The sequence below is a fragment of the Oreochromis niloticus genome, linkage group LG17, assembly GCF_001858045.2.
Source record: "Oreochromis niloticus isolate F11D_XX linkage group LG17, O_niloticus_UMD_NMBU, whole genome shotgun sequence".
NCBI classification, from domain to species: Eukaryota; Metazoa; Chordata; class Actinopteri; order Cichliformes; family Cichlidae; genus Oreochromis; species Oreochromis niloticus.
This window is the reverse complement of record NC_031981.2, coordinates 31,290,248-31,305,450: the sequence shown is the minus strand read 5'-3', so window position 1 is coordinate 31,305,450 and position 15,203 is coordinate 31,290,248. Positions and strand designations below refer to the sequence as shown.

The 15,203-nt window shown below is 38.6% G+C and overlaps 1 protein-coding gene across 2 annotated transcripts in view; it reads left to right on the top strand.

The window, feature by feature from the left end:
- Window positions 1-15,203, top strand: part of LOC100704748 (contactin-associated protein-like 4) — a 104,880-nt gene that overhangs the window by 74,799 nt on the left and 14,878 nt on the right. For both annotated transcript variants that reach the window (XM_005464217.4, XM_013266652.3), the window contains 6 exons: window positions 3,429-3,548; window positions 3,697-3,897; window positions 4,613-4,775; window positions 5,805-5,932; window positions 6,564-6,734; window positions 8,611-8,829. In XM_005464217.4, coding sequence (XP_005464274.1) covers window positions 3,429-3,548; window positions 3,697-3,897; window positions 4,613-4,775; window positions 5,805-5,932; window positions 6,564-6,734; window positions 8,611-8,829 — 1,002 coding nt within the window. The remainder of the gene's footprint in view (window positions 1-3,428; window positions 3,549-3,696; window positions 3,898-4,612; window positions 4,776-5,804; window positions 5,933-6,563; window positions 6,735-8,610; window positions 8,830-15,203) is intronic.

Below are 15,203 nucleotides of genomic sequence, written 5' to 3'. Positions count from 1 at the left end.
CTTACTCTCTTGTGTTGCTTCTCTATGCTCATCAACTAGCCGCCAGCTCTCTCGGCATGGCTTTGGAGTGCAGACCATGTCTTTTTGTCTGTTTTTTGTTAATAACTTTTACAGCGAAAAGAGTAGAAGGCTGCTCATACGTGCGTGTTATGTTATTTCCTATAAGAAAAGGTTAATATTTAGGTCTTTGTACTATTTACTTAATAAAATAGAGGCCACATGCCCTCCAATAGTTATTTCACTTCCCTTTTTCTTTTCGGGCCATTGTTTCAGAACTTTAATTAGCCATGTTCAAATGGGAATATATCGGTCAGATTGGTGGTACTTCATTATGCTGAGTAAATTGGACTTCTATTCAAAAGTCTTAAAAGGTCGTATTTTTTGCTTTTTGACACCTGCAGATATCCCACTATCTCTCATCTTCGCTTGGTGTATTTGTTCAGTTTGAATATATGTATGTATTAATGTCACGTGAAGGTGTGTGTTTGAAGTTTGTACAGTGACGTGACAGACTGGATTTCACTCCCAGTGGACACAATCAGCCAAAAGTTCACGCTGAAATCAAACACCCATCCAGCATAAAAAATACATAATATGTACATTTCATAATGAATAATGAATAAGGTTGTCTTGCAGAGAAGTTATCAGATTAAAAAACGTGCCTAAACTGGAAAAGTTTTATATGTGATATCAGTTTATACCTAACCCATATCCAGTGCAGAGAGGGATGAAAGGTGCTCTAAATAGCTTGTCCCGATTGCATTAGGTACTTTAGAATTAAGTTAAACATGCTTTTAGTGAAAAAAAAAAAAAAGCCTAAAAAGCTGTGGTTGGTTTTCATTGAAAGTTACACTTTACCTGCAGGCCTGTGGAGACTTGTGAATAACTTTGCCCCAAATTTGATATGCTGCTTCTTAACAGAAATAGCCCGGTTGGTAATACATAATGCAGAAATAAAGTGTCATTTTATCCACCGAGGAAAAGCTGAACAAAGAACAAAGGGATGGCATCCTGCTGCAGATGAAAGCCACAGTTTTCTCCCACTTCTCACTTCAAAGAGCACGCATCAAGCGCAGCGTCAATATCCGACTGTGACTTCTTCCTGCTTCCTTAATAGTTTGATTTTTAAATGTATGGGTTTCCCAGATATTAAAAATAATGTACACTCTTATGTATGAAAATATTTTCTCCTCAAAAAGTTTTTAAAATTGTTATATGGGTCGCCACATATGAACTGCAATCAAACATTCAAAATAAATCACTTAATTTAATCGTTGGCCTTAAATGCGTTAGAAAAAATAACAGAGGGAGAAATCAAGAAAGATACAACGATGATTGGAAAAAAAATATATAAAGAGGGGGTTAGAATAGGAGTAAATGGGAGGTACATAGCAAGCATGTCAATAAAAGGAGAGTACGTCTCAAGGCAAACTATTCTTTCCACATAAATGGATTTCAACTGAGAGAGTGCTTACAGTATTTTAGGTGAGTCAGATTAGAAATTAAACTGATTTTTTGCTTTGATTGTACCGCTGAGCATTAATTGAATCCTTCTACACGCTGGTGGTGTGAACAGCTCTGAGCTGGATTAGGGCCAGTTCTACCTCACTCTCACACACACAGAAACACACACACACACAGCTGTGTTAATTGAATTTGGGTCAAAACCTTTCCTCAGCTGTATCAGGGCAGTATCTTGGGGAAAAGTTAAACAAGCATTGACGTGGCTGTTGCTGCTCATAGATGGACTCGACATATTCCCTTGTGGATGTGTGTCTGTATTCTACACAACAAGCATTATGAAACCGTAGGGCTTTATATAATTTGCTTTCATCTATTTTTTTCCCACAATTGCCAGTTTTATTATTACAATTTTAATTGATGGATGTTTTTAATTATTTAAAAATCACTAATCTTCTCATGTTTCCATGAATTTTTTATGCACATACTCTGGGTATACATGTACATATGTACTGGTGGGCATGTAGTCTGCTTGACTTTTATACTGAAAACAGTCAGTGACTATGTGGTGATGACCTGTTGAGATTAAGAAATGTGTAGAGATGATAGTAGAACAGTAATGAGACTTGAAAAACTAGAACAAATCGGACTGGAAACAGAGAACATTAGCCTTGAAAGTAAAAGTTCTGCCTCACTACTGAATTTTAAAAACTTGTCATATATCATTTGAAGGCGAACACTTTCTAGTTCCAGGTTGCGGTGCACCTTTCACAGTTTCACTACTAGTCAGCAAGTAGTTGCTGAGTGTTTGCAGACAAATGAGCATCTTTCTTGCAAACTACTGCTAACAATGAAACCACAGGGAAGTTATGACCACTTTTATCTTGCAACTGCTGGCACTCTTCAGCAAACAATTGCCTAGGTGACTTGCCCATGTAACTGGTGCCTATGTAACTACAGTCACTCTAGGGAAAATTATTGGGACTGTGTTTGATGAACTTTTAATTTCATTGCCTTTGAAATCGTTCTTTCAAAATCATATCTGCAAATGTTTACAGTCAGTCGCTGTCTTTAAAGCAACTTTAGATGCTGAGATGTTGCTATCAATATGCAATTACATGGGGTCAATTTGACAATTACATCCAACCCTATTTGTGATAAATCCGAAAGCTGCAAATCTGTTGCCATCTGCATACACTGAAGTTCAATTAAAAGGAAATACAACTATTTTACTGTCTCCATATTCAGAATCCTGCCAGAAACTCATAGGTCTGAAACAGAAATTTAAATTTAAAAATTCCCCACAAATAGTGCAGTACTTTCTGCACAGAAAAGTACTGGCGTTTGACAACCTTGCTTTCTTATAGGAACATAACCAGAATACATTGAATTGGTAACCAGTTGATTTAAGTTCTATTGCAAAGATATCAGTGGATATCAGAGTAACTCAGATTGATTGCAACACTTTGGCAATCAATGTGGATTTATAAATTTAATGTCTGTTGCAAATCTGTGCAGTCGCCTTGCGGTAGAAAGTTTTGGACAGAACATTTTGAAAATGGCTGTTGAATGCAAAAAAGTGAAAGCAATCACCCGCAATAAAATATTTTTCATGAGTTGCAGTCTTATTTTTACTCTAGTGTGACTGAGCCATAAAGCAAGTGAGCTATTTATATGTGATGTGACACATATTGTATTAACTGGTAGTATTGGCTCTTTATGTAGCTACAACAAATAAACAATAATGTATTTGTTGTTTGAAATTTGTATCATTCAATTGCCAATGTTAGAAATAATAAAAGGGTTACATCATGTGAATTCAGTTTGACTGTATCGCCGTCCCACATCTGACTGCCATTTATTAGGATGCATGTTACGGTTTAATGGTCCCAAGCATAGCTAAGAAATCAATAAGTGTTGATCCAGTTTATTAAAGTTGACGTTTTTTATTGTGTTCTCTTCCTCAGCAATATATGAACAGTCATGTGAGGCATACAAACACAAAGGCAACATGTCAGGGCATTACTATATAGACGTGGATGGCAGCGGACCAATCAAACCCCAGCTGATTTATTGTAACATGACAGGTATGGTACACAAACGTATTCTATTTCCTTTTAAAGAAAATGCACATTGTTTTTGTTTGTTTTTTTAGTTTGAAAGATTGTTTGGCTCCCAGCGTAACTATGTGCACACCTTCTCTTGGTCTTTCCACCCTCCCTGTCTCTCCACCAGAGGATAAGACGTGGATGGTGATTCAGCACAATAACACAGAGCTGACCAGAGTTCAGTCCTCCGCTGAGAGAAACCAACATTTTGCCTACTTTGACTATTCCTCTGAAGAGGAGCAATTAGTGGCTGTCATCAGCCAATCAGAGCACTGCGAGCAGGAGCTGTCCTATCACTGCAGGAAGTCCCGCCTCTCCAACACACTCGGTAACGTCTGGAGAAAGAGTTGTTAGTTATTATGTGTTAAATTCATCAACTTTTTAAGATAAGATATTCAGAAGAAGGGAGGAGGTGTGAACTGCTGATGTATTTAATTTAGTAAGAAATTAGAAATAAGATTACAATACTGCTGCACATTTGTTTCTAATTTTACAACACAAATTAAGTGGATTTGTTTGGTTTTATAATAAAGATTTAACTATCCATCTATCCATCCATCGATTCCCATCCATCTTCTAACATAGAAGGGTACACCAGGGTACACCCTGGAGACATTCACACCTATGGCCAATTTAGAAACACCAGTTAACCTGACTCCACTAACTGTGTGTATTTAGACTGTGGGAGGAAGCCAGAGTACTCAGAGAGAACCCATGCAGACATGGGGAAAACATGCAAATTCTGCACAGAAAAGCTGGTCAGGTGGTGGAGTCAAACTCAGGACTTTGTTGCTGTAAGGCAACGGTGCTAATCACTGTTTTTTGAAATGACAAAAAATAAAAAATAAACGAATGAAAACAGATGAATGATAAATTCTCTATTGGGGATGTTTCCCTTCCCAGCCATCATTATCTTTATAGGAATCATCTTCTTCATACCATTTCAAAATGACTGTGAAATTGATTGCATTTGCAGGCTAACGCTTCCCTGTAGTGAAAAATAAATTAACGCTTAATCACGTCTTTATCTGTGTGTGCTCAAGAGGGTGCTCCTTTCAGCTGGTGGGTGGGAGGCTCCGGACCAGGTCAGATCCAGACATCTTGGGGTGGAGCACTAACCGGTACCCGGCAGTGTGCTTGCAGTCTGCAGGACAGCTGTCTGGATCCAAGTCACTACTGCAACTGTGATGCCGACTACGACCAATGGTACTGTACTTTGGAACTGCAAATGTAAACTATTTTGGTATCACTCCAGGCTGTAAGTTCTGGGGTCTATTTAAATCTGGCTTTTTGATTCTCTTAGTTTTAAAAGAAAATAGCTTTTGTTACTGTATCATGGAAAGCAGGCAGAGTGTGTCGCTGCATTTTGAAAACACGTGTATGTCTCTGAGATTCTTTTACAAATTGATTTGGATGCTTCCCATGACATCCTGCCACACTGAACAGCAAAGAGCCATAAAACAACAAATCCAAAGATATTTAAACGTCTCTCTCTTTTTGTTATCCACTCCTTTTTTATTCAAATCCTTTCATCCACCTTGTAAGCAATTCTGTATTTAGGTCACCTTCTCCAATCCTGTGACCAATTCTGCAGTTAGACCCATGTTGTAACCAATCCTGCTGCTGCCTGCATAGCCAAAGGTCCTTCATTCTATTATCTCTTAGCCTAAATCTGTACTGTGGGACTCTATTTTTACAGACTCTTCTCCTGCCATCAATATCTCATCAGATACACGGGCGCTGAATGCTGCCTACAGTCCCAGATTTATTTTTTGACTACATTTCACAGCAACAAAGCAGACTGCTGGAATTTGAAGCACCACAGAGCCGAGCGCGTGTGGTGAATTTACAGATTAATCACTCGACCTGCGTTCGTTCAGAGACGGTTTTCACAAGACATTGTTTCAGACATGTTGTGTCAGCTTTTCTCAACATCCACCAGTGAGCCTCAGAGAACAGACAAGCACAGTCGAGAAATGAGGAGTTACTAATCTAAATACGGCCTGTCCCACTTTTTCAAACACAATTTTGTTTGAGTTTTAGTGGTGACAAGTTTTACCTTAGCTTTGCATGCATGACTATTCTGCTTTATAATACCGATGCTTTCTCACCTTCCACACTCTCTTCCTGTTCTTTCTTGCATTTTTTTGCCTTTTACCCAACCCTCCTCCTCTGTCCTCTCTGATTTTTCTTATCTTCCTTCTGCTGTCTCTTCTTTTCATCCTTGTACCTCAGGACTGAGGACACAGGCCTGCTCACCCATAAAGAGACCCTCCCAGTCAGGTCTCTGGTGCTGGGAGACATCCATCGGCCCGGGTCAGAGGCTGCCTATAGGGTCGGACCGCTACGTTGTCACGGAGACAGTAAATTCATTTCAATTGGTTATGGTTTAGCACGATGGGGATGATGTTAAATATTGAGACCTCAGTTTTCTCCATGTGAATATCATACATATTGATGATGTTTTGATGGAGTACTCAAGAAGTAGGTGTTATTCAACCACAGAGTGAAGGGAATTCAAGTAATTAGTGTATCCAATCACCCACCATTTAACTTGTTAATGGGAAAAGAGTCTGCACAAGCTAATTAGTAGCTAAAATATGACTTTATTTTTGTTCTTTAATAACAACCGCTAACACAAAGATATATACCAAACTAATGTAAGTGATAGATTTACCTTGTGTTAATTGCTTTTAATTTTACCACTTAGTTTAATGACTACATAAATAAATGGCTTGCTAGATAAATCAGCCTAAATGAGATAGCATAGCTGGAGTTATGCCTTTATTCTTAGTTAATTAGCTGAACAGTTGGTTCATTTGTTTACCATGCGATTTTCATTATATAGCCATCATAATGAGTTTGCTTTTAATAAGCTTTGTTCCAAAGTGATATATCAATTTTTTAAAAGAAAGTTTTACATCCCTTTTTTATGAGCAAACATAAAGAGATGATATGACACATTTAAGAAGTGATTTTTCTTTTTCTCTGCAGAGAACTTCTGGAATGCTGCATTTTTTGATAAGGAGACATCCTACCTTCACTTCCCCACCTTTCAGGGAGAGTTGAATGCAGACATCTCTTTCCTGTTTAAAACGACATCGTCTTCTGGGGTTTTCCTGGAGAATTTGGGCATCAGGGACTTTATTAGGATAGAACTCAGCTGTAAGTGAGAACTTAATGTCCTGGATAATTGTTATCGAATGCTCACTGCTTTCTTGATTTATTCTAAATAACTGATAATGACAGTTTATAAGAGGGATTATTGTATTTCTGCTTCTATTTTGAGATTAACTGTGCAGTTTGTTTCACGTTAACTTGGCAGAGGGGAAAAGTTTCTCAGTGTTTACAAATGTTTTTATTTGTTCAGACACTGCTAACTTCAGCCTCTAGCCACAGATGCCTAGAGACAGGTGAGTGACTCCCTGGCAACTGCCCCTCGCTAGGGAAAAACGTTGACTGTTTGTCAAAAACCTCCTTAAATTGGTTGCAAGAAGATTGCGACAGTCGCCTGTAGTTTCCGGTTTGTGTCAAAGGTTTTCAGGTTTTACTACTGCTCAGCTCTTAGTTTATAGAGCACATATGTGCATAGAAGTCAGTAGCCGCATGCAAACTACAGGCTGGCAATTATGATGATTACATTGTCCCATGTTTTTTGTTGATCTTCTTGCAGTTGACAGTCCAGTCAAGGCAAATAACAAAAATCACAGCAGCAGTTCCACAAAAGCCCATCACAGTACAAGAGCTGGATAAAAAAATATCTGATCGTATATATCAGGAAGTTCCAACTAATTGGCCTGTAATTGCGATATTTTTCCACCCAACTGAATAAAAAAAAATCTGAAAATTAAAGTTAGATTACAGAGTGATTCTCAGTGAGCCTAGAAATTTATTACTGAACATTAGAATTATCATTACTTTTGATTTCAAATGAGGCTTGGTTGTAACAGTCTCGGCACACATGCAATTTCCCACACACAGACACACACAGCAACAAACAGATGTGAGTCTTTTTTCCTGCCCTCGGCTGGTCTCTAAATCATCTCAGATCTGCGTCCAGCTGTCTGTCCATGCTGCCAACAGATGGGCCGGTGGGAGGAAGTCACTTCACACTTCTGCCAACATATGATGATGGACGAACATGACTGACTAATGGGTTTGGTGAAAGACGGCACAGTCTGCAGCCAGACTGCAGGGAGAAAGAAGTCTATTAAAAATATCACTGAAAATAGCCACAAAAGAGTCTGATACACTTTAGTTGCTAATATAAAAACATGAGTAAAAAAAAGAGATTTCTTGCAAGTCAAAGCTTGTTTTCTCAAGTGTGTTTGGATTTTTCTTTCTTTCCTCTTTTTGAATACAAAGCAAGAATCTGACTCCTTGCACTCATTCTACTCTGCCCACATGCTTAACTAATACAGTTTGAAATTTGTTTAATTATTTTATTTGGCTATAATTTAATTTAAAAAAGCATAGCATGCATGTGCTCATCAGTTCATTTTTCCCAGTTACAGCAATACCAGCAATACCATCTGATCTACGTTAGCTTTAGATTTGAATATACGTACACTATCATGTGCTTTATACTGATTTTAGCCAGAGTTTCATCCTTCCACTCCAACTACTACCAGCTTTGCCTTTATTGGACAGCCAACAATGAGAAGATGACAGTAAACATTGGGTGTATCAGACTGGAAATGAAGCATGGTCTGGCACTGGCACTTATCATACACTGGCTCTACATTATGTGCAGTTTTTGTCATCCATAAATAAATGATCAATGATAAACCTCTTAACTTCTTAAACCTTATCTTCAAGAGTGTCATCAGCTTTGGACACAGTGTGATTATGGACTGATTCTTTGGAGAATCGTGGTTTGCAGTGAAAATAAGCACCCTTTGATCATTTTCAATGAAGATTTCCAGGAATCGGATGTGGTCTGCTGATGTGACCATCTCTTGTGACTGTGAAGGCTTCTTCACCTAATCGTTGTTTTTAAGGCTTTTATATGATCTTTTTATCTGTGAATAATCCTCTTCAGCTTCTACGGAGGTTGTCTTCTCCTTCGATGTGGGGAACGGGCCACTGGATGTACGAGTGAAGACGAACCTCCCGTTGAATGACAGCCGATGGCACAGAGTGCGAGCTGAGCGAAATGTGAAGGAAGCATCGCTGCGTGTCGATAATTTCCCCGCCGCCACGCACGAAGCTCCCACTGACGGACTCATGCATCTGCAGCTAAACAGCCAGTTATTTATAGGTGAGGAGCAAAAGTTGACTTTTTTGTTTTTCAGATTTTTAGGCTTTAAGAAACCTGAGGAACATTTAAAGTCAGAACATGTCAAAGAGATTTTTAGATTCAAATAAGTCAGGGTTAATTTAAGGTTATCAAGATTAGGCACTTTGTTAAGAAGACTATTGTCTCGTTTTGAATTTGATGGCAACAACGCATGTCAAAAGTCTCAAAAGGCCAGAAGGGCAAGTGATACTAAAAAGAAACAGCTGACAATAGCTCAGCAACATGAGTGGAGATAAAAAAAGAAGCATCCTAGAGTTTCTCAGCAGCAAAGGTGGGCAGATGGAACAACTTCAGAATAATGCTCCACACTGTAAAGTTGTGAATATTTCTCAACATCATCTGTAGTACATAATATCATCAAATCAGAATCTAGAGAAATCTCTGTGTGCAAGGGACAAGGCTGAAGAGTCTGGGTGCTGACTGGCTGCATGCAGTTGCAGCTACAGATGTTTAGAGCATGACATAAAAAAAACAGCACTGTTAGCTGCTAGAATAATATCAGACAAAAACATGACACCGTTCCTCTCCCACAATTCCAGGCTGTTGTTAAAAGATGATGCTGCAATCAAATTCAACATGAGCTCAAATGTGATTTTTCTTAAAATTAGACGTTTTTCACTTTAAAAATTTGTTTAAATATGTTTTCTGTGTTCTGTTTTGAATAAAATATGGGTTTATGAGATTTGCAAACCATTTGCAAATCATCATTCTGTTTTTTATTTATATTTTACACAGTGTTTTTCAGATTTGGATTTGTACAAACAAGCATACAAATGTGCCCACATGCAAAGACACACTGATGAAAACACAATTTAATTCTTGCAGTTTCTACCCAACCACACAAGTCCCACATGGACACCTGTTGGAAATCAGGTAGTAGTACTGATTATCTGCATAGTGTATGTAAAATAAGAGCAAGCCTTGCTCTTAGAGTCCAATCCAGTTGGTTTTTAGGTATTTAGAAAGTTGTGAGGAGTGATTAGAAGTGCTGATGATTTTGATTTTACCGAGAAATAATTCTGCTATATTGTATGCAGGACGTGCTGAATTCAGTTTTTCTAAACCAGGGGTGGGCAATCTCAGTCCACGAGGGCCGGTGTCCCTGCAGGTTTTAGATGCGTCCTCGAACCAACACAGCTGATTTAAATGGCTAAATTAGCTCCTCAACATGTCCTGAAGTTCTCCAGAGGCCTGGTAACGAACTAATCATGTGATTCAGGTGTGTTGACCCAAGGTGAGATCTAAAACCTGCAGGGACACCGGCCCTCGTGTCCTGAGATTGCCCACCCCTGTTCTAAACAGTAATTACTGGACAGCAATTACTCTGGATAAGTAATGTCCATTTGTGTGTGTTGAGAAAATGTAATGTTTGGTGTGTGTGATTATCACCTTCACAAACCAACTGTGCATTCTGCTCGGAAAATGGGAAATAAGTGCAGCCAGTTATTAAAATTTGCAAAAATACCTGGAAATATTGTAAATACACCAAAAATACTACATTTCTAATGAGCTTGAAAGTCAATATTTGGTACGACCGCCCTTATTCTTGAACATAGTCTGAGCTATGCTAGACAAACTTTCTTGTAATTGTCTTCAGGCACATTCAAAGCTTTTCTTTAGATGTTGGCTACTTTTTGTTCTGTTCATTGTCACAAAGGTCCCACACTGCTTTTGTCAATTTTGACAAAATCTCAAACACCACTGGCTGAAATGTAGCAAATAAAGTAACAAAGTGTCTAATTTAATTTAATTTAAAATTGGTTCTTTGCTAAGCTGTCTGTTATATGTAGAGACAACACTTATTCATTCTTTCTGTTAGGTGCATTTTTCTGGTTGAATAACTCATGACTCAGTGGTAAGTGGCTAAACGAAAAACAAACTGAAAAAATATTGATGTGAAAATGGTCAGAAGCGAGGACTGGACTGAGAATGGGTGAAAAAGCAACCAATATACAAAGAAAAACTTTGGAAGACCTTCAGAAAGTCTGGAGAACTATTGCTCAAGACCACTTGCAAAAATTACATGAAAGTATAAAAAATGAGGGGTGGGTCAAAACTATTTTATAGTACTGTAGAAGATCAATAATACTGGGTGAAGAGTTTTACAAGCACAAAAGAAATGACATTTTGTAACCTGGAGATAGGAGTCTGTGAGGAGGTTGGCTTCTACAGACACCTCTATGATGCATCAGTGCAGGAAATTGGATACCAAGGGAGACTGGTGAAACACCTAAAAGATACAGCCTACTGCAAAAGAGTGTGAAGTCTCTGAAAGTTCAATCATTTCCTGTTTTCACTTCTTCTCTTCCTGTTTCGTGAGTGAAATGCAATATTTTTCTGAGCTGTGGCTCCAATAATTGAGATATATCATTATTATTCCCCAGAGTTTAAGTTCACCACATCTGTTAGACAGCTGAAGATGTTTTAGACGTCACTGACAGTTACAAGGAAAGTAAATGCAAAAAGAGTCTACATTGAAACCTGTGCAGTAATGCTAACTAGTTAAGTTTAAAGGAATAAAGCAACTGCCATAGCCCTAGTGAGTTAAGAGCCATGGTATGGGGATACAGGGTTGTGAGTTCAACTTCACTATCTACACCCATATCTGATTACTGCCAGACCTGCTGAAACCTGTCCACCAAACTGAAAATCTCAAAAAGCAACACACTGTGCTGCAATCTAAAGAAACAGCTAAGAAACAAAGTCATTGGCATCAATTTTCATGGAAAGGGTTACTAAAGCCATTTCTAGGCCTTTGGAACTCCACAGTAAAAATCGTAAAGATCTACAAATGGAGAAAACCTGGAACGGTGGTGAACCTTCGCCAGACCTACCAAAATTACTCCAAGTAATCAACAATTCATGTAGGAGGTCCCAAAAGAAGTCAGAACCACATCTACAGAACTGAAGGTCTCGTTTGCTTCAGTTAAGGTCATCAGTAAGACAGAAAATGAACAAAAATGTCGTCCATGGGAGAGTTCCAAGGCAAAAACCTCTGCTGACCAAAAGTAATCCAAACATTCAAAAACATCTTGATCTCCAAGACTTGTGGACTGACAACACAAAAGATTTGTGTCTTGTTACATCTGCAGTAAAACTAGTACAGCATTTCATAAAAAGAACATCATAGCAACAATCAAACACGGTGGTGATAGTATGATGGTCTAGGGCTGCTTTGTTTCTTCGGGGCCTGGACAACTTGCCCTTATTGATGAAATTATGAATCCTGATGGAAAATGTTCATCAGTTCATCCCCTGAAGCTTAAGCACAATCGGGTTATGTGCTGTTATAATCTGAAACATAACAGCAAGTCCACCTCTGAATGGCGTATAAAACTGAAGGTTTTGAAAGCCTACTCAAAGTTTGGACTAAAATCCAATTAACATGCTTTGGCATGAATTTAAACACTTTAAACAGACTTTAAACAGGCCGCTGATGCTGGAAAACACTCCAATGAGGCTGAATTAAAAACAATTCTGCAAAGAAGAGTGGGCCAAAATTCCTCCACAGGGAAGTGAAAGACTCATAGTCAGTTATTGCAAACACTTGCTGTTCTGTACCTCACATACAGAAGCAAAGTTTGGGGGCTTTTATTGAAAAGACCTTCCCCGTTCTTCAGCCTCGCTCTTGGGACAGCCAGAGGCAACTGTTAGGTGACCCATGGGACCTAAATGTCAAATCCAAATAAATCCTGAGAAGAAACCAAAACCAAACAGATGTGTTGTCTGATTTTCATCATTACCCACTCTGTGTAACCAAAAGTTGGATAGTTTCCACTAAAACACAAATGAAAATGGGTCACACTTTTAACGTTACATGTAAATTCAAATGGCAAATGAAGCTATGTGCTGTAGTTTTTAACATTACCAAAACAACAGGAAACACTGAAGATGTCATTTGGTCCTCTAGTGAGTGTTTATACTACCAGGGGAGTGTTTGTGGGACTGAATCAAAATAAATCACTTGTGTTCAATGAAGGAGCATGTCGCCTGGTGTGACAATGCAGCTCTGTGTATTTTGAGGCATTAGCAGAGCTCAGCAGCACAGGGGAATGAGCGATGTCAGACTTTGGCTATATGTGAATACTTATTAGCAGTTTTTCTTTTCATGAGATTTGTAAGAAGCAGCTTTATCCTTTAGAGGAGATAAACCTAACTGTATGAGCAGCACTTACTCCTTTTGAAGATGTAATATTGCCTCTTTATCATTACAGTTTAAACTGACTGAGCATTTTTTTTATTAAATCAATAGCTTTGGGCCATTTTTAGGAGATGTTGCATACATTTGTCCACCATTTTCCTCTTAAATTCACCACTTCCCTCCGTCTGTTCCGAACACATCCAGATGCCTACACATTAATCTATCTGAACTGTGCTTGAAAATCAGTCTTGTACTGTAGGGCTTTGGCTTTGTTCAAATATTATGAACACTGGTTCATTTATATTTGTAGGTGTTAAATTTTTGAAGAGAAACAAAATCATTGAACAAAGTGTGATGAGACTGAGAGGCTGCAGAGAGATCGAAGCGGGAATTGAGTTGCTGGTAGTGTGAAGCTAATAATCCGCTCTGAGCAGCTAAAAAAGAAATGAACATCAGTCATTTTCTTTACTTGGGCGGGATTTACCGGCAACGCACGGGGACATATTTGTTTGAATAGAAATGTGATTAAAAGGATTTTGAAGGACAATGCTTTTTAAGAAGGTGTTTTTGTCTGTTAAAAACGTGACTCTGTTTTCAGTAAAACGTCAGGGATTGGGTGCCTTTGCGCTCTTTCTGCAGCTTTATTGTTAATCCAGTGTTCACAGCATGCCCTCTGTGGAATCATAACTCACAGTACTGCAAAGACATTACTATGAATAATGGATCTCATTTGTAATATATAAAATTGTGTAACTTAATAAGAAATTATGTTTGCTAGTTTAAATAAATAAACCTTAATATTTCCTTGTTTTTAGGCTTGCAGTTTATGAACAATATAATACAGTCAATTCAGCAAAATTAAGGAGGATGTCATTATGGGTTATGTTTTGCATCATTGTTACTTGGCCTAGGATGTAGCTACATTAATCAATGCTTTAATAAATCATAGGTGAGCGTACTGGTACATGGCATATCTGACTTTAATGGTGCATACTGCTTCGGTGAACGAGTATTGGGCTATTAAATCTCTGTAGCTTGATAATGAAGTGTTCATAACCCTGTAATTTATTGTTGGTCATGGTTGTGTAATAGTTTTTTTGTTTTCTGGTTGATTCTTTTAAGGCTATACAGAGGAAGGCAGCTTTGTATTTATATGGCCGATAATCAGCAAATTCAGGCTGGCAACCTGTCCAGCGTGTACCCTGCCTCTCGCCCTATGGTAGCTGGGATAGACTTCAGCCCCCCCCTCAAACCTGACAAGGATAAGCACCAGAAAATGGATGTGCATTTATTGTTTAAATGCCCACATGCCCAGCCATGCTGAATTAGGTCAAAACTCTGCAAAATGACCATCTTGCAAAGCCTCAGCAGCTTGCTTCAGTCAGCTCACAGCCAGTATTCTAGCGGAGTGTTGATATGGCAGTATGGTCTTTCGCTCCATCTGCCAATCTTCTTCCAAGCTGCGAAAGTCTGTCTGTGCTTTTAGCTGCGAGGAGCTTCTCTTCAGCCTTGATCAAAGCGCTGGTCTTCTTGGGATTATGTTTGTTGCTGTAACTGACTGCTGAGGTTTGGCGTCTCAGCATCTGCTTTGTGCACCTGCTTGTGCTACCACCGGGAGCATCCTTTCTTTGGGCAGCTGCTGAAGATGGGTTTGAATCCTCCACCCAAACATTGTACCCAAGGCGTGTTGGTCTTTTCCCCAAGAGTGAAAATTTGCAGGACTAGGCAAACCATCATAGGCTGCTTCGATCAGGAAGCACATTTGGTCGAAATCAGCCTGCAGTGCGTTTTGTGCTACATTAAAAACTTTCCCCTCCATTTATTAAATGTCTGCAGCCATTCAAAAGCAGTAGGACACAAAGGTGGAAAAATACACAGCCTCTGATTTTAGTGGTGCCGTTCCAAAGCATTAAGCATTGCAGCATTGAATATTAAGCATTGTAGTTCAGTGTTCTTACTATTCTTTTAACAGCAGTACTGTGTGCCATTGCTTTAAACATATACTGCTTAACAAATTTATTTGAGAACCACCCAGTGCATAGTTTATATCACAACTACCCTAAATAAACAGTACTGGTGATTACCAAAATCATTTTTTAATGTTGTTATTTTGTTTGTTATCATCTGTTATGGTTATTCCACCAGTATGTGCAAGCTCTTTAATCAAAATTATTATTTTTAATGCTACAATCTT